The 25098-nt window shown below is 44.3% G+C and overlaps 1 protein-coding gene across 1 annotated transcript; it reads right to left on the reverse strand.

Moving 5' to 3' along the window:
• Window positions 1-5655: 5655 nt before the first annotated feature.
• LOC117547472 (wings apart-like protein homolog) lies at window positions 5656-23434 on the reverse strand (the record flags this gene model as incomplete). The annotated part of the gene is given in 5 exon segments (XM_034218244.1): window positions 5656-5790; window positions 7723-8111; window positions 14903-15629; window positions 20745-21261; window positions 23165-23434. Coding segments are annotated over 4 exon segments (1747 nt in total), but the record flags the coding sequence as incomplete, so codon positions are not given.
• Between the last annotated feature and the right edge of the window lie 1664 nt (window positions 23435-25098).

The raw sequence follows: 25098 nt of genomic DNA on the forward strand, positions 1-25098 counted from the left end.
AAGCGTGTATTCGCAGAGAAGTGGCTACAGGATGTAGGCTGGCTCCAAACCGCTGACGAGCGCAGAGATGTGGTGCAAAATATGCAGAGAAAATCTGAATCTTGCTGATAAAAGCCTTTTATATGTTGTACGAATTTACGAATCCAGCTTTTGAAAAGCATGAGAAGAGCAAAGAGCATGAGAAGATAGCTGACCAGTGCAGCCAGGATAAGAACCCCAATCGTCCGCTCGACAGGTGGCAGGAAGACTCAATGAAGAACAGCGCCAAGCTCTGAGTAATATGTTTCTGTTGGCCTTTCACAAAGCCAAACGTGCACGTCCTATGCGTTCATATGAGGAGGACATTGCGCTTCTAAGAGGCTTGACGTTAATGTTGGGACTGCTTATCATTCGAGAGAAGGGGGATCCCGCATCATGGAGACCATCGCACGGGCAATCAGTTCAGAGTTGTATGAAAAATTGAAGGCAGCTGAATTTTGGAGTGTGCTTTTTGATGGATCAGAAGACATAACAACAGTGGAGCAGGAAATTGTGTACATTGTGTCTGTGGGTAGCGAGGGAGAGTTTAGCTCAGATTTCATTGTGTTCATTAATTTGGTTGTGAAACGAACGGCACAGGATATAACAGACGGGCTGGAGCAACTCTTCCATGCTTGTGGCTTAGGAGATGAGTGGAAGACGAAGTTGGTGTCCGTATGCACAGACGGAGCTGCAGTGAACGTTGGAGTTTACAACGGGGTAGTCCCCAAACTGCGTAAACTGGTGGCGATTCCCTTGTGCATATTCTTTGTACCGCCCACACCCTCGAGAACTGCGCCAAGTCAGCTGATCGCCTGGTTCCATACTGTGAGACATTTAATAGCTCCGTTGTCAAGCGGCTACGCTTTTATTTACAGAAAGGGGGCGCCAAAAGAACAGAACAACTTAAGGCGAGACACCCCAGGTGAATTAAGGTAATTTTTTTAACTTAAAGGTATCAGCTAGACATTTCTCCAGTTAATGACTTACAATAAGGCAATTGTCTTTTGTATTACAAGTTTTCTGAAATAGCATGTTTAAATATGCAAATTATCCATTATCTCATTAAATATGCACATATTTTAACACATTTCAGGAATCGAAATCTGAACTTTGGATAAAGCCAGGTTCAAAATTCTCGTTTCATTTTGTAGTCATATTAGCATCTAAGGCTTTTACAGAAGGGATATTGGATATCTCTTTTTATCACTCCATAAATCAGAAAATACTGTCAACAGCCCTAAAATATCCATTTTCGCCATGTTTTTAGGTACAATGTTGTATAATTCCGGCTATGAATGATATATGAACAAACCCTTCTGGAAAAGCCTTCATAATATTGATAGGAATATAACTGGAAGGTTTGGTGTATGTACGTGCTACTGAAGTTGACATTTCGAACTCAGAGTAGGAGAAAAAACTCATTTTGAGAAAACGACCTTTAAAGATTGCAGTGAGGCGCTAGCTAAACCCTCCTGTTCTTTGGATGACAGCTTGCGCATCGACGCACTCCGTGAAGGTATTTCATGTTCAGGGTCATTTTTTTTGTCTAACCTTGCTTCGTGCAAGTGACAATTGTTGTCGTCTTCTCTGTGAACGTTTTTTTCGCCGTTCTTTTGGCATTTTGAGATTTCAATTTCTAGCTGAAAGCTAACCAGGAAGTGTTTTAGCACACCACGTGACGCATCTGAACGAATCACGTTGTCAGAAGTTGACACCAGCCAATAAGATTTCGTTTCTTGGTTTCAGACCCCTTTGTGCTTTCACGATTGGTTGCTGATACAAAGGAAATGACCATATTTGGATCCGATGAGATTGTGCAGGAGAGACGGAGCTTTCCAGCGATACCTCTGTTGACATGGTGCACACAGCGGTCGCGGTACTTTATGTTACGTTAGAATGCTAACTTTTGGTGAATTTAGGAGAAATCTACAGACGCAAATAGACAAACTATAGTACAATAAACACTTAAATGTGTATTTTGTACGTTTTCCTTCCAAAAGCCTGAAAGAAAACATGTTATAGAATCAAAATAGCACAAAATCTCAAAATTGACCAGTACTTGAAAAACGATGTTTTTGCCTGCCGTGTCTCGCCTTAAGATGATATGTGATGAGAATGGCATTGCCTTTGTAAAACTAGGAAAGTTTCACAACATTAGATGGTGTGCATGGAGACAAGAGACTCTTTTGAAAATATGGAGGCTATTACCTGCCATTCAATCTCAAGTGGCTACAAGTGATGACCGTGACCTAAAACATGTCTGCACAGAGCGTTTTAAGTGTTTCTTAGCCAACATGCTTGACACTGGAAACATTTCACAGTTCACCTCCCTCAAGTTCCAGCAAGAGAATTTAACTATTGGTGAATGCAAGGATGAGCTCATGGCAGCTATCGGACAGCTGACACTTCTGCTTGACAGTGAAGGCAAGTACAGGAAAGAGACTGTTTCAAATGCTGATTCTGACAGGGACAAGGTTGATGTATTGAGCTCTAATTCAGGAGCTTGAAAGCAGATATGAATCCCTCAAGTCATGTGATCCATTTGTAATGTTTGATCCTTCAACTTGGCCTAAAGAAAAAAAAGATCTCCACAGTTTTGGCAACACAACACTGACTGACATTCTTCAGAAATATGAGGCCATCCTGTCGACAGAGACTCCACTGTAAGAGATGCTTTTAAAGCAAGCAGGAAAACGTTTGGCAGCGTTCTCTGTGTATGACTTGGTCAACATTCAGAAAGTCCTGCTGTTGTCCCTTACACTGCCCTTGAGCAGTGCTTCATGTGAGAGGGGATTTTCACATCTTAATATAATCAAAAGCAAGTTCAGATCCTGCCTGTCAGACTCTCGCCTCTCATCCCTGATTACATCCACTTGTCTAAGATGACAACAGAGACTTTCTGTTGACTTGTGGATGCAAGCAGCTAATCGCAGACTCAACCAGAGAGAAAGAAGTAGGCCTACATCATCAGCTACCATGTCTGACAGAGAGGAAGACAGTGAGGAGAGCAGTCAGGAGGGAGTGATGACAGCTTGTAGGATTACTGGTCGTGCTAATGTTGTCTTGTGTTCACCTCTGCGTGTGTGTTCTGTGTTCACCTCTGCATGTGTGTTTAGTGTTCACCTCTGTATGTGTGTTCAGTGTTCACCTCTGTGTGTGTGTTCTGTGTTCACCTCTGCATGTGTGTTCAGTGTTCACCTCTGTGTGTGTGTTCAGTGTTCACCTCTGCATGTGTGTTCTGTGTTCACCTCTGTGTGTGTGTTCAGTGTTCACCTCTGCATGTGTGTTCTGTGTTCACCTCTGCATGTGTGTTCTGTGTTCCCCTCTGCATGTGTGTTCTGTGTTCACCTCTGCGTGTGTGTTTAGTGTTCACCTCTGCATGTGTGTTCTGTGTTCCCCTCTGCATGTGTGTTCTGTGTTCACCTCTGCATGTGTGTTCAGTGTTCACCTCTGCGTGTGTGTTCTGTGTTCACCTCTGCGTGTGTGTTCTGTGTTCACCTCTGCGTGTGTGTTCTGTGTTCACCTCTGCGTGTGTGTTCTGTGTTCACCTCTGCATGTGTGTTCTGTGTTCACCTCTGCATGTGTGTTCAGTGTTCACCTCTGCATGTGTGTTCTGTGTTCACCTCTGCATGTGTGTTCTGTGTTCACCTCTGCGTGTGTGTTCTGTGTTCACCTCTGCGTGTGTGTTCTGTGTTCACCTCTGCATGTGTGTTCAGTGTTCACCTCTGCATGTGTGTTCAGTGTTCACCTCTGCATGTGTGTTCTGTGTTCACCTCTGCATGTGTGTTCAGTGTTCACCTCTGCATGTGTGTTCAGTGTTCACCTCTGCGTGTGTGTTCTGTGTTCACCTCTGCATGTGTGTTCTGTGTTCACCTCTGCATGTGTGTTCAGTGTTCACCTCTGCGTGTGTGTTCTGTGTTCACCTCTGTGTGTGTGTTCTGTGTTCCCCTCTGCATGTGTGTTCAGTGTTCACCTCTGCATGTGTGTTCAGTGTTCACCTCTGCATGTGTGTTCAGTGTTCACCTCTGTGTGTGTGTTCTGTGTTCACCTCTGCATGTGTGTTCAGTGTTCACCTCTGCATGTGTGTTCAGTGTTCACCTCTGCATGTGTGTTCTGTGTTCACCTCTGCATGTGTGTTCTGTGTTCACCTCTGCATGTGTGTTCAGTGTTCACCTCTGTGTGTGTTCAGTGTTCACCTCTGCATGTGTGTTCAGTGTTCACCTCTGTGTGTGTGTTCTGTGTTCCCCTCTGCATGTGTGTTCAGTGTTCACCTCTGCATGTGTGTTCAGTGTTCACCTCTGCGTGTGTGTTCTGTGTTCACCTCTGTGTGTGTGTTCAGTGTTCACCTCTGTGTGTGTGTTCTGTGTCACCTCTGCATGTGTGTTCAGTGTTCACCTCTGTGTGTGTGTTCAGTGTTCACCTCTGCATGTGTGTTCTGTGTTCACCTCTGCATGTGTGTTCAGTGTTCACCTCTGCATGTGTGTTCTGTGTTCACCTCTGTGTGTGTGTTCAGTGTTCACCTCTGCATGTGTGTTCAGTGTTCACCTCTGTGTGTGTGTTCTGTGTTCCCCTCTGCATGTGTGTTCAGTGTTCACCTCTGCATGTGTGTTCAGTGTTCACCTCTGTGTGTGTGTTCTGTGTTCACCTCTGTGTGTGTGTTCTGTGTTCACCTCTGCGTGTGTGTTTAGTGTTCACCTCTGTGTGTGTGTTCTGTGTTCACCTCTGCGTGTGTGTTTAGTGTTCACCTCTGTGTGTGTGTTCTGTGTTCACCTCTGTGTGTGTGTTCAGTGTTCACCTCTGCGTGTGTGTTCTGTGTTCACCTCTGTGTGTGTTCTGTGTTCACCTCTGCATGTGTGTTCAGTGTTTACCTCTGCGTGTGTGTTTAGTGTTCACCTCTGTGTGTGTGTTCTGTGTTCACCTCTGCGTGTGTGTTCAGTGTTCACCTCTGTGTGTGTGTTCTGTGTTCACCTCTGCATGTGTGTTCTGTGTTCACCTCTGCATGTGTGTTCTGTGTTCACCTCTGCATGTGTGTTCTGTGTTCACCTCTGCATGTGTGTTCTGTGTTCACCTCTGCATGTGTGTTCTGTGTTCACCTCTGCATGTGTGTTCAGTGCTGTGTGTCTGGCAAATAAAGATCCCCTCAAAAGTTAGTTTATTTCATTTTAAGGGTGAGCACCAAGCAACATCTCCAGGTGCTCCTCTGAGAACCAGGGCAACAAAGTGATGTGCACCCCTGGTTATTATACCGTCTTTCATCAGTATATTACAGGTCTCATATATATGCAGAAGCTCGTAAGAAAAGAGGCTGCATTTGGATCTAATTCACAGCCAAAGATCAAAGACACACACACACAGAGCTTGGGTTATAACACTAGCTTCAGTATGATCAAATAAAATACATTATATAAATAATTATTTGTATTATTATTACTGTTTTATAGAGCAAACCATAGAAGACAATGGAAAGAAAATAATTGCAGCAATAATTACTGCCTTTTATATTAATTATTTAAAACTCAAGAGCAGATTCAGGTTCTCTGATATTTCAAAGACTTCAGGCAGTGTGTGTGTGTGTGTGTGTGTGTGTGTGTGTGTGTGTGTGTGTGTGTGTGTGTGTGTGTGTGTGCATCTGACCTTCTTGTGTGCGCTGAAGATCCTCCTGAAGGAGTCCGGGTTCTTCTCGGCTGTCTTCCCTGTTGGAGGTCGGTGGGGGGGGCCGAGGCGCCCGGGCCACCACCCTGAGGCCGTCCTCCGAGAAATCAAGGATCTCTGCAGACCCCACACACACACACACACACACACACACACACACACACACACACACACACACACACACACACACACACACACACACACACACACACACACACACACACACACACACACACACACACACACACACACACACACACACACACACACACACACACACACACACACACACACACACACACACACACACACACACACACACACACACACACACACACACACACACACACACACAGACAGACAGAAATGAGAGGAGAATCTTTACTGCACGTCTGTGTCATGTGTTTTAGGTTGATAGCCCGTAATAAGGTCTGTGGTGGACACGGGCTGAAGAGGTTTTATTCTACGACATAAAATAGGTCAGTAAATACCTCACTGGTGAATTTAGAAACGGCGGTTGTGTGGGTGGGTGTGGGTGTGTGGGTGTGGGTGTGGTGTGTGTGTGTGTGTGTGTGGGTGTGTGTGTGGGTGTGTGTGTGTGGGTGGTGTGTGTGTGTGTGTGTGTGGTTGTGTGGGTGTGTGTGTGTGTGTGTGAGATGACAGTTTGCTGCTATGAGGGTCAAAATGATGGGCTGTGAATGAGTGATGGTGGGTGTGTGTTTACATATCAACATGACAGAGCTAATCTCTACAGTCACCAGTTACACAAACACAACTCTCCACTTCCTGTGTACTACATATTTTATTGTGAGATACCAATACATCGTTTTAGATACTTACTTGTTATTATTTTGCTATAACAAAGCATTATTTAGAGAAGGTTCTCATTGAAAATGTCTTGTGTTTCAATACGAGGTCATAATAACAAAGAAAGTCGTTGTTTTCAACAAGTTAGCCATTATTTTTGGGATCGTTTGTCATCATAACGCCTTCAGGGAACTTTTTAACGTTTTTCGGAAATTGTAGGAACTGTTATTTTTTATTTTGGAATCTTTATTTTAATGGTTTAAAGTTGTTAAAATTAACTTGACATATGGTGACAACTTACCTAAAGTAAGGTTCTTGGTAGGGATGGGTACCAGGACCCCGGTATTAAACGGGCCCCGGGGCTGAATTATTAAAGACCGTGGTATCGTTAAGCTCCGACGTTATCGGTCTTTTTATCGGTACTGGAGACATGTAAAACATATGTCGTGTGTGTTATTGCTACACAAACATTATATTGCAGTTTTAGTTTCGCCAACTCCGTTTCTAACACGCAAAAAGTCTACAAAATGCGTCTATGATTATTTTTAGTATTTTCGATCTTTCCAATCCAGAGATCTCTCTCTCCCGTCTGTGTGCGAGGGGGCGGGGCAGTTTACACACCCAGCTGCTACATGCAGCAACACACGGAGGAGGTGGCGGAGAGAACGCACTCCGAGGTGGTTAAACTTTACCCGTCTCGATGCTCGTTACCTAAAGTGCAATAAGAGTTTAGCATGTGAGGGCGGTAACACGAGCAATGTGTCTAAACATTTATCAAAAGTGCTCCACATCCAGACGGAGGAATGCACCGGGTTCCACTGTCTTTCTAGCAGCTCTGCAGCCCCATCCACGAGGAACGTTTCCACGTCAGGTGTTATGTATGCTAGCAGCACCACACGGAGTTAACCACATTATACAAACATTAATGATTAGAGGAAACTGAGGTATTTATTTTGTTAAAGTTTCAGCTGTTCTGTTCACAGTTCTGTCATCAGATTATTTAATACGATTTGTTAAAACATTGTTGTTTCTTTTGATGTGAATTATTATTGATTTAATTTAAATAAAAAGCAATGTTAGTTTTGTTCACAATGTGTTAATTTACCTTGTTTTTTTCTCTAAAAGAACCGATAAGAGTATCGTTAAAAGACCGGACCGATAAGCAGTATCGATAAAAGTAGTAGTACCGTTAAAACCTTAACGATGCCCATCCCTAGCTCTTGGTGGGAAAAGGTTTGTTACCTGTTCGTATCCTGCTCTCCTTCTCAGCGTTCTTCTTGGTCTCCTTGCTCGGTCTGTCGAGCCTCTCGAGTCTCTCTGTCCTCTCGAGGGCCTCCAGCCTCTCCAGAGCCTCGAAGGGATCCGGAGGTTCTTCCGTTGGCGTTTCCTCCATCGGCTCCATCGGGGCTCGCTGAGCGGCGGCTTCCTTCTTCGCTCTTCTCCTAGCTTTTGCTCCGCTGTCGTCCTCGTCGTCTTCTTCTCCGTCGCTCATGTCGTCGAAGCCGAAGTACTGGATCTTGTAGCTGTTCTCGGCGCTGTTGGTCTCCTCCTGATGGCCCTCTGCTGCGTCTTCGAAACCGAAACTCTCCATCTTACTGTCCTTCTTTGACTTTGTCTGCGTTGGTTTGAACCTGAAGCGAGGATAGAAACACATTGTTTACAACTCAGGAAAAAGACAAAGAAATCCAGTGCTGGAGGGATGTTGTATTTCCGAGTTGACCCTGAAGGCAGCATCTCTCTGGTCCAATAGGAGTCTCCATTTTGTATTATGTCAGAAAATAAACTCTGTGTCAAACAAACATTTATTATACTTAGATGTTCAGCAGGATAATCTCCACACATCAACACCACTTTATGATTTCTGAAGTAAAAAGCTAAAGGAGGCTATAAAAAAACAATAGAACGCATCATCTCCAAACAACTCCACCGCCATCTCTAAACCAACAAGCTTTTTGAACCCCTTCAGTCTGGTTTTCGTCCACAGCACAGAAACGGCACTCATCAAAGGCCTCAATGACCTCCTCACCTCTGCTGACACCGGTTCCCTCAGCATCCTCCTCGACCCGAGTGCAGCCTTCGATACCGTGAGCCACTCCATCCTGCTCACTCGACTCCAGGATATCGGTATCGAAGGCACTGCACTCAGGTGGCTCCAGTCCTACCTCTCCGACAGATCCCACTTCATCTCCCTCAACAACCACTCCTCTGCCACAGCTTCAGTCACCCAAGGTGTTCCCCAAGGTTCAGTACTCGGCCCCCCTCCTCTTCATCATCTACATCCTGCCCCTTGGTCAGATTCTCCGCCAATACAACCTGGACTTTCACTGTTACGCTGACGACACACAGATTTACCTCAGCACCAAATCCCCCCAGAACCCCCCCCTCACCCACATCGAATCCTGTCTGACTGCAATAAAACCCTGGATGCAACACAACTTCCTCAAACTCAACAGCAATAAAACTGAACTCCTCCTCATCGGCTCCAAATCCACCCTCAGCAAAACCCCCAACCTGACAGTCACCATCGATGGCACCCCTGTTTCCCCCTCCACCCAGGCACGCAACCTTGGTGTTATATATGACCCCACCCTCTCCCTTGTATGGGCTCAGAACAGTCTCATAATACACACATGCACACAGAAGGATTCACACTTGTATTTCCGGATCCATACTTGTGTTTTTCAAAGCACACACAAATGTGTTCCGTTTCATATCCATGTAAATAAAATCCAAATACAGAAAAAAGTTTTACATATGTATTTTTGATCCTCACTTATTAGTTTCCCGTTTAAATCCTCTGCACCTGCAAACACAAACCGCTCTCTGTGCACGGGTCGCTTTGCATTCGTGTGTGGGTTTTTTGAGACTCCCCTGACGGTCAGCCGATTCGTACTTGTCATTTTTTCTATCTACAGCCAATCACATGTCTCCTTCATTCTAAGCCAATCACATGACCGCGCCCCCACGAGGGTAGGATTTCTTGCGTTCATGACACTTCATACGCATTTTGCGCAGTCCGGTCAGCTCGCTAAACAGAGGGCGGAGCATCAGGTGATCATGCAGAGCTGCGTGTCTCCGTCAGACTCAGCAGCTGATCTGATCTCTCTCTCGCGTCCGGTTATACTTCACTCGCGTTTATGTCCATATCGATCAGATCCAGCTCTCTTGATCGGCCTTTATAGAGAGCACCGATCAAACTATTAAGAGTGAATATCGGCCGATAATGACCGGTGGGGCTCCCCCCCGTTAACAGGTCACTTTCTAGCACTGGCTTTGTAGTGCACTGATCGAGTAGGCTAAGCTAACCTGTAGCTGCTCCCTCCACACTCACAACAACTTCATACAGACATAAATAAAGCAGCTGTATTCGCCATACAGGAAACACACATCTAAAACGGGTTTGTCTGCCGTTTGTGTACACAAGCATTCATCAATGGTTTGGAAAGTGGCGCTGTACCTTAATAATAAAAAGGCTTGTATTTGCGTGCATTTCCTGTTCGGAAAGTGGCGCTGTACTGAGAGTGGAGGTGTCCTGAGATTAGCGCCTGCAGGCTCCATGGACCTGTCAGCTCCGGACTGCGCAAAATGCGTACATGAAGCGCTACGTCATGAACGCAAGAAATCTACCCTCGTGGGGGCGCTCTCATGTGATTGGCTTAGAATTGAGGAGACATCTGATTGGCTATAGATAGAAATAATTACAAGTACGAATCGGCTGAGCGTCAGGGGAGTCTCAAAAAACCCACACACGAATGCACAGCGATCCGTGCACAGAGAGCGGGTCGTGTTTGCAGGTGCAGGGGATTTAAACGGAAAACTAATAAGTGAGGATCAAAAATACACATGTAAAACTTTTTTCTGTATTTGGATTTTATTTACATTTATATGAAACGGAACACATTTGTGTGCTTTGAAAAACACAAGTGTGGATCATGAAATACAAGTGTGAATCCTTCTGTGTGTATTATGAGACTGTTCTGAGCCCATACCCTTGAGCCCCACATCCGTCAAGTTGTAAAAACCTCATTTTTCCACCTCCGCAATATTGCCAAACTCCGTCCCTTTCTCACCCGCCCTGCAGCTGAGCGACTCATTCACGCCTTCATCTCCTCCCGCCTTGACTATTGCAACTCCCTCCTCTACGGCATCAGCACTACATCCCTCAGTAGACTCCAGCGTGTCCAGAACGCAGCCGTCAGACTCCTCACCCACACCAAATCATGGCATCACATCACCCCGGTCCTCAAAGAACTCCACTGGCTCCCCGTTTCACACCGCATCCACTACAAACTCCTGGTCCTCACTTTCAAAGCCCTCCACCATCTGGCCCCCCCCTACCTCACTGACCTCCTCATCCTCTACCAACCCCCCCGGTCCCTCAGATCCATCTCAGCCGGTTTGCTTTCCATCCCCAAGGCCAAACTCCGGAGCTTCGGGGATAGAGCCTTCTCTGTGGCAGCCCTGAAGCTCTGGAACTCCCTCCCCCAAGACCTCCGTGAGTCTGAGGCCCCGTCTCAGGTTGACTATTTTCATGTCCTCGCTCCTCGGTCCTCGGTCTCACCGGAAGTTGATTTGTCTGCGCCATCTTGAGTACCGTCCCATGGCTCTTATTTCTGCCGGAGGAGTGAGGAGCGATAATGAAGGAGCTATAACCGAGGAACCACCAGACCATCCTTCGATGAAATCCTCAGACACTCGCCCCGCCCCCTTACTGTGTACCGCTCACTGATTGGACGATGCAGCGCATTCTCAGTTTCCCAGCGGAGTGAAGAAAATACATGAAACTCACGGGAGTCCCTCCTCAGTTTATACTGTGTTTTGTTTCAATTCATGTTTCATTTAGTTACAAATATGTGATATATCTGAACAACAAAGTGGGCAAAAATCATTTTATTCATTTATTGGAAACATTTTCATGATTGCTTTTTTCGTTTTACATTTATTGTCATTTACATTCAGTCATTAAGTGCTATTGAAATGTTAATGTGCTACATATCCACACAAACACACAAAGTGTGCAATCCAATGAATGTTCATCTAACTGGGTTTTGATAGATAACATATCTCTTTTTCTTCTCTCAATTATTTTATTTCTATTGTGCACTCTAATCAATATTAATCAAACTAATGTTCGTTTATACATTTTAATAATGGCGTTTATTTTGTTTAGAATGAGTTCTTATTTTATTTCATGTATTGGGGTCTACAACAGATGATACAAATGTGTGTGTCAGTAAATGTGTGCTAACAGAGGCGGGGGTGTGTGTGGAAACAACGGGGACAGAGCTGCTGTCAGACGATCAGCTGTGCAGCGTCATCACAAACGGATGTCGCTTCACGTGACGCTCCGGAGGAAAGGACGTCCCCTTGCTCTTAAAACTCATTTCCCTGCTTCTCGTGGTTTCCTTGAGGGAAGCAAGGAATCCATTTAACCGACCTGAGCCGGGGTCTGAGTCCCTCACCCTGTTCCAGTCCCGCCTCAAAATCCACCTCTTCAACTCTGTATCCATAAAACTACAGCACGGTCACATGACTTGACGTCACCATCGCTAAGCTAAAGGAGGCTAATGTTGGGCTATAAAGGAACTACAGCACGGTCACATGACTTCACATCACCACCGCTAAGCTAAAGGAGGCTAATGTTGGGCTATAAAGGAACTACAGCACGGTCACATGACTTCACGTCACCACCGCTAAGCTAAAGGAGGCTAATGTTGGGCTATAAAGGAACTACAGCACGGTCACATGACTTGACGTCTCCACCGCTAAGCTAAAGGAGGCTAATGTTGGGCTATAAAGGAACTACAGCACGGTCACATGACTTGACGTCTCCACCGCTAAGCTAAAGGAGGCTAATGTTGGGCTATAAAGGAACTACAGCACGGTCACATGACTTCACGTCACCACCGCTAAGCTAAAGGAGGCTAATGTTGGGCTATAAAGGAACTTCAGCACGATCACATGACTTCACGTCACCACCGCTAAGCTAAAGGTGGCTAATGTTGGGCTATAAAGGAACTACAGCACGATCACAGGACTTCACGTCACCACCGCTAAGCTAAAGGAGGCTAATGTTGGGCTATAAAGGAAGTACAGCACGGTCACATGACTTCACGTCACCACCGCTAAGCTAAAGGAGGCTAATGTTGGGCTATAAAGGAACTACAGCACGGTCACATGACTTCACGTCACCACCGCTAAGCTAAAGGAGGCTAATGTTGGGGCTATAAAGGAACTACAGCACGGTCACATGACTTGACGTCTCCACCGCTAAGCTAAAGGAGGCTAATGTTGGGCTATAAAGGAACTACAGCACGGTCACATGACTTGACGTCTCCACCGCTAAGCTAAAGGAGGCTAATGTTAGGCTATATGGAGAGCATCATGAGGTATTACTGCCTGGTATGGTAACTTGACAGTGCAGTCAAAGTCACAGATCGCTCGCCTGGTTCAGACTGCTATGAAAATTATGGGGGTTAAAAAACACCCATCTCTCCAAAACATATACGAGCAGTCCATTATCAGACAGGCAAACAAAATGGTGTCTGATCCCACCCACATACTCCACCCAGAATTCCAGCTCCTACCTTCTGGTAGAAGATTCAGGGTTCCCAAGAGCAGGCTGAACCGCTATAAGCACTCATTCCTACCTATGTCCATTAAGCTTCTTAACATTCACATGAAATGAAATGTAGTCGAAGTCAAATGTAATGAAATGTACTTTTTTTAAATGTTGGCCATGAGGGTTGTGCAATAGGTCGCCATTGTCAGTATGTGCGTCTGCGTGTATTGTGTTTGTTCAAACGGTGTATGATTGATGATATGTGTATGTCTCTTAAATGTCCACTATGTTTGTATATTATGTACATGTATGCGGAACTGCTGGACGGAGCCCAGAACGAATTTCCTTACGGGGACAATAAAGTATATCGTATCGTATCGTATCGTATCGTATAAAGGATCTACATGTTTTAAGACTCATTCCTGCGACACGATGGATATAAGAATTGATTTATAAAATGATGCACTAAGGTCAGGTGGCTCCAGTAAAACATGAACCACATTTTAATCAAGATTTTCACTCTTCCCTGTTGAGGAAACTAATCTGGTAAGTATAGCAGATGAAAGCAAACTTAAATGAAAATGTGTCAAAATGTCTGACTGAATTAATCGTCCTCGGGAAAAAGCATTGAATGACACTCAAGCTTTTACTTGGAATCTTTCATTAAGAGATGAAAACATGCATGAAATGGAAAAAAATGTTTCACAGAACGATAACCTGTCTTTCCTGAGAGCCGTTGCTTTACAGAAGTTTCTCAGTGAAAGCCTCCAGACAGAAAGAGGTTGTGAAGTCACACAGAAAGAAATGTCTACCCCTCTGGAAATAGGTGCCATCGTTTTGATTCCTTTACTCAGGGATGAAATCTGAATTCATCTACAGACATGTCAAGGTTTCTCCATTTCCCCGTTGGATTGATAATTCTGATTCCACTTAGTGGCATATTCACTTTCTAGCAGGTCGTTCCAGCTCTTCATTTAAGATTCAGGATGTTTCCAATATCAAATAAGAGTTTGTAGATTTTAGAAAATCACATAACCCAAAATAATGTTCTCGTTTTGATACCAACTCTTTTCAGAACGTTTCCTTTTGTAATCATTATTTAAAAAGTCCTTATTCTGGGAACATTTGTTTTCATAATGACTTTTTAATCAAAAAGCTTACATTTGACTTTGTCCTGAAATGTTGTGGTGTGTGTGTGCGTTAGGGATGCCAGCGATTATTCGTTACAGTCTCGATAATCGAAAATTATTTTTAAAATTCGATTTATTTATATATGTTTTTATTATTATTTATGTTTCAACCAAAATATAGAATAATGCTAATAATAGTATTAATAATTGTAAATGGCCATTGGTCACACCACCAGTTTGTTTTACTGTAAACTTGGAGGAAGCCAGCAGCGCAGGCCCTTCGCCCTTCGCTGCGCTGCTACACACCGACCCCGCCCCCCCCCCCTCTCCGTCACACGTGCGATTGATTTATTGGAGTGAGAACACAACTAAAGATGAACAAAGGAAAGAAGAGTTCCTCGTGAAACTACTTCAAACTGACAGGTGCAAATGAATCAAATGCAAGCTCTGCGGAAAGACTTTGGTGTACCACAGCTCAACATCAACATGCGTTTGCATTTGAGTGGAGTACTTCGTGACCACAGAGTGTGAACGTTGTGATCAGCTGTTTTAGCGCAGTTCTCCAGTGAAGGGGGGGGGTCGAATAATCGATTATTATTCGCCAGGGCTGTCCGATTTTCGATCATGGTCAGTTTCTGGCATCCCTAGTGTGTGTGTGTGTGTGTGTGTGTGTGTGTGTGTGTGTGTGTGTGTGTGTGTGTGTGTGTGTGTGTGTGTGTTTATCTCTTACCTTGTGTTTAGTATCTCAGTTTTCTTCCGTTGCCACCCGGCCTCTCCCAGCTCCACGCTGTTGTTCCCCGACGCGGCGCCGCTGCTCCCGCTGGAGGGCGCTGCGTCCGCACTGAACTCCTCCCCCCCCCGGTCCTGGATGGTGACGTTACACATGGACACGGAGGAGGGTGGAAGCACCGTGAAGTCTCTGTTCCTTCCTCTTCCTCTACCTTCTCCTCCTTCTACTGTGGTCTTATCATTACCTCCGTCAGACGCAGATTTGGGCGGATCTGAGACAGAGTCCGATGTTTTTCCCTTGTTGGGCCTCCTGTACGTCCGACAGTTTGTGTTCCTGAGCAGCGACGAAGACGAGGAGGAGGAAGAGGAGGAGGTCGTCTGCATCTGCGTGGAATCCGTCGTCTCCATGAGGAAATCCAAGTCTCCCCCGAAGTCCTCGCTCAGGTTTGGGCTCCGTGGGGGAGACGGGGGTTTCTGATGTTGTGCGGAAACTCCGGCTGTTGCCCAGGAGAGCGTTGGAGCCGGGTTTCGAGGCTCCTGGATGCTGGGGGACGGAGGGCGGAGACCCATGATGTCGTCCCACGAGTCGTACGAGCATTCTGCCTTTGCCCCCGTTTTCAAAGTGGTGGTCTGAGGCAGCGGCTTCTTGTCGCTCTCCGAGGCGTTCAGGTACCACGAGTAGCTGTGCTGAGGCTCTGAGGAAGACGAGGAGGAGCTCGGAGGATTTCCTACGGGAGGAAACGGAATCAGAGTTGTCAAATATTGTAAAAGTTTATTTGAAAGAAGCTGCTTTTTTGGGGTTTTCCCTTTTCCTGTAATGTGTTCTATACGTCCACTGCAAAGCAAAAACTAAAACGAATTCATTCTGCTAGCCAAGGAGTACTACGTGTTTGTTCTGCCTGCAAAATATAACAGACAACAGAAAGTGAAATCAACTTGTGCTACTTGTATGTGGGGAAGAGCGGAGGGAAGCTCCCCCTCTTGGTAAACTATATTATCATCAACAGTCTCAGTTCTTGACGTCTTTAAATGTTGCCGCTTCACTATGATTTCGGAGGTGGTAGCTTTTAACTCCTGTGTTTACTTCCGGAACATCTTGAAATCTATTGAACACACGCTCTCCTGTTGTACCTGAAAGCTACAGTAACATCTTTCTATAGGTTTCAAAACAACACATTTTCCCAAACGTCCCCAATTTTGAAACCGGCTTCATTTATTCAAATGACGACCTCCAGAATACAATCAGCTCTGAGCACATGATTAGTTTTTGGTTAACTTCACAGACTTAGCAGAATGAGTGTGTGCATAACATTGCACTTCAAAAAGCACCATCACACTGAGGAGAAAGAATCAGTTTTGTCAAATATTGTAAAAAAGGCCCTATTCTGCTTTTTGGGGTTTTCCCATTCCTGTAATGTGTTCTATTGTTCTCTGTAAAACTACATCTAATGTATTCTGCTAGCCAAGGAGACCTCGACCTGATCCTGACTCAGAAAGCTGGCTACTAAATACAACAGAAAGTGAAATCAACTTGTGCTACTTGTATGTGGGGAAGAGCGGAGGGAAGCTGCCCCTCTTGGTAAACTATATCCTCATCAACAGTCTCAGTTCTTGACGTCTTTAAATGTTGCCGCTTCACTATCATTTCAGAGGTGGTAGCTTTTGACTCCTGTGTTTACTTCCGGAACATGAGCCATCAGCTCTGAGCACAAGATTAGTGCTACTATTACTTCACGGACTTAGCAGAACGAGTGAGTGCATAGTGAGTAAAGCAAAGGTTCCACGACCTGATCCTGACTCAGAAAGCTGGCTACTAAATACAACTTCTACGACTGCACGCTCTTATTGGCTAGCGCTCCAACACATTGTATGTACATCTGTGATGGAGCGGATCACATGAGTGACCGACTCCGCCACTGACAGCCGACACACACACAGTCACACACACACACTACACACACACCAAACATTTCCTGCTCTCTTCCTAAAAAGGAACCATGCAATTAATTATTTATTGTGTGTTTGTTAATTTGTTAAATGAGTATGTTAAGAGGTGGTTAACCTGTTTTATGTTTGGGTCGGATTTTTATGTTGAAATGTGGTTTGAAGTTTAATTGTTGTCACCTGTTGACGGTAAGCCTGTGGGAGGGGCTATGGGCTCAAAAGGGACGGGGTTTGGCCCTGGAGGAGTCACTCAGAAGAATGTTGCAGTAAAGGCAACAGCTGGGACATGTTTGGGAGTTTGTTGCAGAGAAGGCAACAACAGAACATGTTTACTCTGAATGAGTGATGGACGGCCTGTTTTGGATTTTTACTTTGTTTAAGGTGTGCTGTTTCGTTATTTGTTTGTTGCTGTTAAGAATAAAGGTTTTTGGAGTGTAACCCAACCGACTAGGCCAGTGTTTGTGAACGGACAAAATGAACCCCGTCACAACATCCTAACATCTTTCTATAGTTTTCAAACCAACACATGTTTCCAAATGTCTAGACTCTTTAAACCGGCTTCATTTAATCGAATTAAATAGTAGCTGGTTACGACTACAGAATACTATCAGCTCTGAGCACATGATTTGTTTTTGGTTAACTTCACAGATGTAGCAGTGTGTGCATAACGATTGCACCACTTCAAATAGCACCTTTACACACTGAAAACAGGACACACACTCCCAAGCTTCATGTCAAGGATAACACACACACGGCTAATAGCACGTCACGGACACGTCTGCCCGTCACAGATCACAAACGTATGAATATTACACTTGTTACTCAGAGCAGAGACAGGAAATTGCTTCGCAGCGTAACATCAAAGAATATCTGTATCAGCTGTGGGTTTATAGAACTGTGTTGATGAAGAGGCGTAAAGCTAGAAAGTAGGTCAACTAGCTGCCTAACTTTCAGAAGTTAAAACTCACAAAGGAACATCACATGTGGAGAATAGCAGAGGGCTTTATCATCCGTCTTTAACCTCTTTCCATTTGGCTGATTTACAACCATTTGAGAGTAGTTTGCCTTTCAGGAGTTACGGCCCGTCCACACGGCGGCGTGCGTTGACGCTTGCCGGCGGGCGTGTCTGAAACTCGACCAACAACCAATCACATGAATCTCCCGCCCCTGACTCACAAGCAGCGGTTTGATTGGCTAGAGCTTGTACTGGCATATGATTCGATTGGCTGACGCTTCTGCCGAGGCGACAAAAGTTGAACATTGCTCAACTTTTGCAGCGAGCCACGCCAGCAACGCTCCACGTCGCTTCCCACGATGCAGTTCGGCTAAAAGTGACGTCACCCCATTCAAAGTGAATGGGCAGAAGCGTTGGAAGCTTCAACGCACGCCGCTGTGTGGACGGGCCGTCAGACTCGATGACATCGCAGAGTGAAGCTACGTTTGGCGAGAACACAGGAGGATGAGGATTCTCCCAGACGACCCTTGACCTCTCACATCAAGAAACCTAGAAACAAATTCCCCTTTGTAGAGAGTGGTGCAGGATTCATTTATTCTGTTAGATTATTTAAGTGACCCTTTTTCTGTCTACTGAATTAAACCTTTGAAAAAAATGATATATATTATAAAATTCCTAAATTAACAGGATCTTAAAATCACTTCCTAAATACATTTCACAATAAAAGCATTTTGTGAAAGAAGAGATAATCGTAGAAAGATTTTATTGTGAAACTTCTGCACAGGAAGTGTTCCGCCTGTTAAAGCAAAGTAGAATAGAGCGGTGCAGCGTCCTAGAAGCTCCTTCCGGTTCCCTCGACAAAAATGCAATGAGGTTTCTCCATAGGTTGAAACACATTTAAGAGACGGACCACGTTTTGTTCAGCCGTTTAATTTCCACATGCCTACCCTACTTTTATAATTTTGGAATCATAACTCTAATGTCCAGAAGCAAAATGCTAACGTTATGCTATAAAGGAACTACAGCCGAGTGCAGCAGCACGGCTTCAACGTCACGCCGACTTAAAGGTCCTGTGGCCATTTCTGCTGATCATGATTCCATCGTTGAGGTCGACTAGAATAGATTCACTTTGTTCAATGTTCCAAACTCTCATTGGTTTCTCACAGCATCTCTGTAGAGTCTGTGTTTTCACTCTCTGTCCTACACGGCTTGTTGGAGCCCCCCCCCCCCCCCCCCCTGTGAGCCCAGCTCTGATTAGTCGGGACGTTGCGAGGCTCGCTGCTGCGAGGAGCGGACAGGTTTCCGGGTCGGCGATACAGCGAGAACAAGCGAAACTCATCCTGAGCAAACAAACACTCACAGCCGAAGTAAAAACAATAAGTGTGGCTTGATATCGAGAAAGAGAAAGGTTTCTAACGCTGTGAGAACGGGTCTGAGGAGAGCATTTCTCCACCATCCCAACTCGACTATTACCAACCAGGGAGCTCTATGCAAGTCAATGGGACTCCCTGTTAGTGAGCCAAGGGGTCCTGGTGTGTGAGGTGCTCCGCGGATTGGTCCATTTGGGCCAATCCGGTCATTTGTTGTTGATGTGGGTGTTCACACGTCACAGAACCCAGGAAGCAAACAATGGAAACAGATAAATGTCCAACGAGGCGTTCTGGGGCAGCACAGACAGGTCTTCTCTGTGTCAGAGTGTTACTCCCTACAGGGTGCACTCTGAGGGGTTGAGACTCTGCAGAGCGTTCACATGCAGAAGCTTCAGAACACAAGGGGACGGGTCAGAACCAGAGAAGCATGACATGGGACCATTAAGATCCATATTCAAATATACAGATTCTAAATGGTACGAGTTGAAGCATTTGTTTGAACAGCTTGCAGGAGGCAGGTACTTACTTTCAAACAAACTTAGAGGAGTGTTCACGTGTTCGGCGTAATGACGTACAACGGCCTCCACGACTTCTGTAGTCCTATTCAGCCACTTGGTAACAACCATCGTTTTTCAGACACGTCCACTCTTCAGAAATCACCAGCGTAGAACAAAACGTGATCCAAATGTGTCTCAAACACAGACCTTATTTCCAGCTATCCCATTGGCTCTGAGACGAGGGAACAGGAAGTGGAGAAATGCTGACTCACTTCCGGGTTTTCGGACGCGTCGCGGCACCGCTCTATTGACACGTTACTTAATGGGCATCTATTATTATTTTGTAATTGTATAGATGAAAGATGACACAGAAGCAGCACTGTCCAGATCCACGCAGGATTAAAGGCTTCGTGTATTAGATGATATCTTACTGTCATTGCACAGCGTAAAACAAAATGCAGTTTGCATCCAAGCACAAAGAGGAGTAACGAGCATGAGGTTTCCATTCGTTCACAGAACAGAACAATGCTGTAGAAATCAGGTAAGAATGAATGAATGTCTTGGAGGGTTTGTTTACTCCTGATAAGAGGAAATAAGTACTGAACCACTGAAGTAAAGTAACTTCCCAATGTGTGCAACTCACGTTTATTTGTTCTCTCAATGTATTTACAATTGGCATACGGCACCAGCTACCTCCATCATTTAATATATCGTCTGTATGCACTGCTACTCTTTACCATGGTGTACTTCTGCAATGTTTGTTGTTGTTGATAACTTGAGCATTCGTAGTTATTTTTCATTTTTTAAGCCAATCTTATTCACTTTATCCAATCACTTGTATATAGACTCTCCTTGCACTCTTCTGTTCTATTGTATTTGTATTTACTTGCACTATTTTAACTATTTATACTCTGTTACATTGTGTTGCATCGTTGGAGGAGCCTGTGACCTCAGATTGTCATTGACATATCTGCACTGTAGCTACGAACACAATAAAAGCCTTGACTCTTGAATGTTGGCCTTAACACTAGAACACTCAAGACCTTCCCAGGTCAGAGGTCTCCGTCTGTGTATTACCTGCAGTAGCAGTGCTGCTGTTGAAGAAGCGCGCCGTGTCCTCCACAATCCGGGGGGGCTGGCTCCGGTCGTTGTTCATCCACGAGGAGGCCCCTCTGGAGGCCGTCAGACTGTGGGTTCCCCCCCCCTGAAGGCTGGACATGCTCCCCATGTTCAGAGAGAGCCCCGCCCCCGGTCTCTCTGCCTGGGGGGGCTCGGCAGCGCTGGGTTTAGCGGGGGACGACTTGCTGCGAGACGACACCGGCTTGGACTCCTCGTCGCTGTCGAAGCCGAACGGATCCTCCATGCCGTCTCCGCTCGGACGGGGTCTCTTGTAGACCTCCAGAATCGAGTCATTTTTGGGCGCTCCGGCACGCTTTGAGCCCACCTTGGCTTTGTAGGTGGTGTCGCCCCATTTGGTGCTGAGGGTGCCTCTCTTGGTGGACAGAACCTCGTCGAACTTGGACGTGCCCTCCCCCCCCTTACGGCTGTAGGTTTTACCGAATCTGGATGTCATTGTTGCATCTGGGTCATTTCTCTAGAGGGCGAGAGGGGGGGTTATTGTACAAACAAACATCACGGCCATAGACCACCACACACAGACTGTTATTTATACTTTTTTTTATTTGTATTCTGGATTGTGGGAAACGGTATTTCGATTTCTCTCTCTGTACACACAAACTGAAAGCTTGACAATAGAGTTGACTTTGGCTTATATCCCTGATTTGCAAAACACACTAATGTGCAATACAATCATTTATTTTCTTCTTTTTAATGTATTTTTCAATCTAAGCTAGTTCCATATTTATATATTGTTCATTTTTTAAATATACTGCTACTCATTTCTTCCTTTACCATGGTGTACTTATCTGTTATAGTTGTTTAACTTATTGCGTTTTATTATTCATAACGTGTGCATACTTTTTTATATAATAAATAGGTCTATTCCCTTTACACTGCACTATACTTCTAACTTGTAATGATGTCCCTGTTGAGGGACAAGGAGACACTGAGATGTGTCACTAACTGAAAGCACTCACTCATCACTGCACCCTGTATGCCAGGGCAGGTCTGCCTTCACTAACTGTACGGAGGCTCAGTCACTGGTACACGTTCATCTACAAAGCCATGTTGGGTAAACTACCTTCTTACATCTGCTCTGATCACACAGAGAGTTGCAGGTAGCTGTTGCCTGAGATCGCATGCTGTGGTTTTGTTACATGTGCAAGGACTGACGTAGGTACGAAAGCTTTTATGTGTGCAGCTCCTCTTGCTTGGAACAGTCTGCAAAAAGAATTGAAACTGAGACATTTGGTTCCACTGCCTGTTTTTAAAGCTCGGATAGGTGCTATGTAATCTGAGACTGTTGGTACCTACCAATGTCTCTAGGTATGTAAATGTAGCTCTGTAAATATGATGTCCTTTTTGTTTTATGTATTCATGTGGAACCTACTTCAGGGTTCATACACTTTTTCACCAATGACTTCTCCATGACCTTTACCTAACTTGTCACGACTCTTTCTCAGCGGTACCACTGAAAATGGTTTATTTTAACATGGAACAGGAGAATAAGGTCTGCATATGATAAACTATGAACATATGAACTAAATAAAGCAACTAAAATCTCTCACCAGCAAAATACCTCGTCAGTTAAATGCCATGTTACGTTTCAGTACGATACAGTATGTATTATCATTATAGCATTACTATTTCGGCGATTAGATAAAATATAAATATTTGATGCAACTTTAGTTACATTTCCATGACTTTTCCAAAACGTTGGGAAAAATATTTTTTACCAAAACTTTTCCAGGGCCTGAAATTAGCATTTTGAATTTCCATGACTTTTCCAGGTTTTCAATGACCGTAGGAACCCTGCTACTTGCTGCAGGTCTCCCTTGGAAAAGAGACCCATGATCTAAACGGGACCTACCTGGTTAAATAAAGGGTTGAAATGAAAATAAGGGATTCTGATTTGCTTTGACAAAGTGGATCAGAAAGGCTTTTATGAAAGTTCTACTCACCAACTATGTTGATGTGTTTTTGTTAACAGACTGAACAACAGAAACTTAAAGCTATCAGCTGTGATGCTAGCAGGGGAAATATGATTGATATAACATAAAGAAAACAAACTAATGGAGGGAAGACAGACCCATACACTGGATAGGACAAAGCAAACATTAAAACCTGGTGATTCTTTTGTTACAAAATCACTATTAACGTTATTATCTCGAGTTGTTAGTGACGCTAGCCGTTAGCTTAGCATTAAACTCAGCAGACTGGAGCTAGCTTCGGGCTAACGGCTAACAATAATATATTAATAACAATAACTACAAGCTGACACAATGTGGCTCCACGAGGCACACATACAAACATAAGCAGTTTTATAACAGGGCACTAACACTAACTGGTGATTATATTTATATATATTTTACACTTACTTGGTTTTCTAAAGATCCTCCGGCCTGTTTCTCAGTTTATAAACAAGGCCCAACGGAACCTTTTAACGGTGAATCAGCGGGTTTGAAACACACAGGCGGGAAGACAGACTCAGATGAAATGTTTAATGTGTAGTAAGTTTACTGGTTTAATTAAATAATGCTCCTATTTTTAAAGCTTAAATCAGAATCGATTGTTTCCTTCGGTTCGCGAGACGAAGCTTCCATTGGAGTCAGAGTCAAGTTAACGGGACATAACCGGAAGTTAGGTGGTGTGTGTTGACAAAGTAAAAGGAGGATACAACAGATGGAAGGAATATTGTATATGAAACGAGTGAAATGTTTTAATATGTAAATTACATATTAAAAATAGGGATTTACTAAAAAATATTTATGCATACAAATATAATGTAATTATAATTTGATGCATTATTTTTGTTGTTTTTTGGCTCGTTGGCTTTTTCGAGTTTTATTGTGAAATTCATAACCGGAACGGCTGGTATGTCATATGTTTATCCTAACCAGTAGCAAATGCTGCGTTCAAGTACTCCCATGAAACTCGTTCAAATGTATATTTTCAAAGACGGCGTGTAAAATGCGGCATAAATGTTTCAGGAGTAAAATGGAACATATAAACAAAACTCATCAGAGTTAATGGAAAAACGAAGTTGGGTTATTGTATAAAAGGGATTATTGTCAAATGTGTGTGCTGTAAACACTGTGAGATAGAAAGGTAGTTTTCCTTTTCAGTTAATAAAAATAAATGACCGTGAACGCCCCCTTACTGTCAGTTATACATGTGTTGAAAATGTTCTTACCTTTTCCTTCAAACCTATAATAATCCAAAACACTATTCTGACACTTATTAAGACATATAAAAAAAGAAATGACTGTCAATAACTGAATTGTTGCTTACGGTAAGCTTCATAAAACTAATACTTTTCAGCTTGACTTGAGACAGAGAAACACAAATGATGGAAATACTTTATTAAACCAAGCATGTCAGTTACTTTTTATATTAAAATCTTCACACCTCAATTTGTACTTGTCTGATTTATCTGGGATTGCAAATAGACACAACCAAGGGACACAACATGACCGCAAAGTGGGAAGGTACTTTTGGGGGAAATGTAGGAATTTACGTTATCAGAAACAGTTCAGAAACATTTAGATTTTTTGTGGCAATCCACCCCCCCCCCCCCTACCCGGGGCTAACAAAAGTGTGGAAATTGTAGGTGTGCACCTGTCTGGGCCTTCTGTGTGTGTGTGTGTGTGTGTGTGTGTGTGTGTGTGTGTGTGTGTGTGTGTGTGTGTGTGTGTGTGTGTGTGTGTGTGTGTGTGTGTGTGTGTGTGTGTGTGTGTGTGTGTGTGTGTGTGTGGTCTGCAGAGGTCCTTGATTTCTCGGAGGACGGCCTCAGGGTGGTGGCCCGGGCGCCTCGGCCCCCCCGCCGGCCTCCAACAGGGAAAACAGCAGAGAAGAACCCGGACTCCTTCAGGAGGATCTTCAGCGCACACAAGAAGGTCAGACACACACACACGTGCTTGCTTACTTGCTTACTTGCTTGCTTGCTTGCTTGCTTGTTTGCTTACTTACTTGCTTACTTACTTACTTGCTTACTTGCTTACTTGCTTACTTACTTATTTGCTTACTTACTTACTTGCTTACTTGCTTACTTGCTTACTTGCTTACTTGCTTACTTGCTTACTTGCTTACTTACTTACTTGCTTACTTGCTTACTTGCTTACTTGCTTACTTGCTTACTTGCTTATTTGCTTACTTGCTTATCAACATCTGTTGAGTATTTTAAGATAAAATATTTGGATTGTGTTGAATTGAAACCCAAAAAGGCAGCGGGTCCACCAGACCCACGAACACTGGCTGAGTAACAAAAACCACACAAGGGTTAATAGGCCTACCAACTATGTGCAATATATAC

This window comes from Gymnodraco acuticeps, unplaced genomic scaffold, assembly GCF_902827175.1.
Source record: "Gymnodraco acuticeps unplaced genomic scaffold, fGymAcu1.1, whole genome shotgun sequence".
Taxonomy (NCBI): Eukaryota; Metazoa; Chordata; class Actinopteri; order Perciformes; family Bathydraconidae; genus Gymnodraco; species Gymnodraco acuticeps.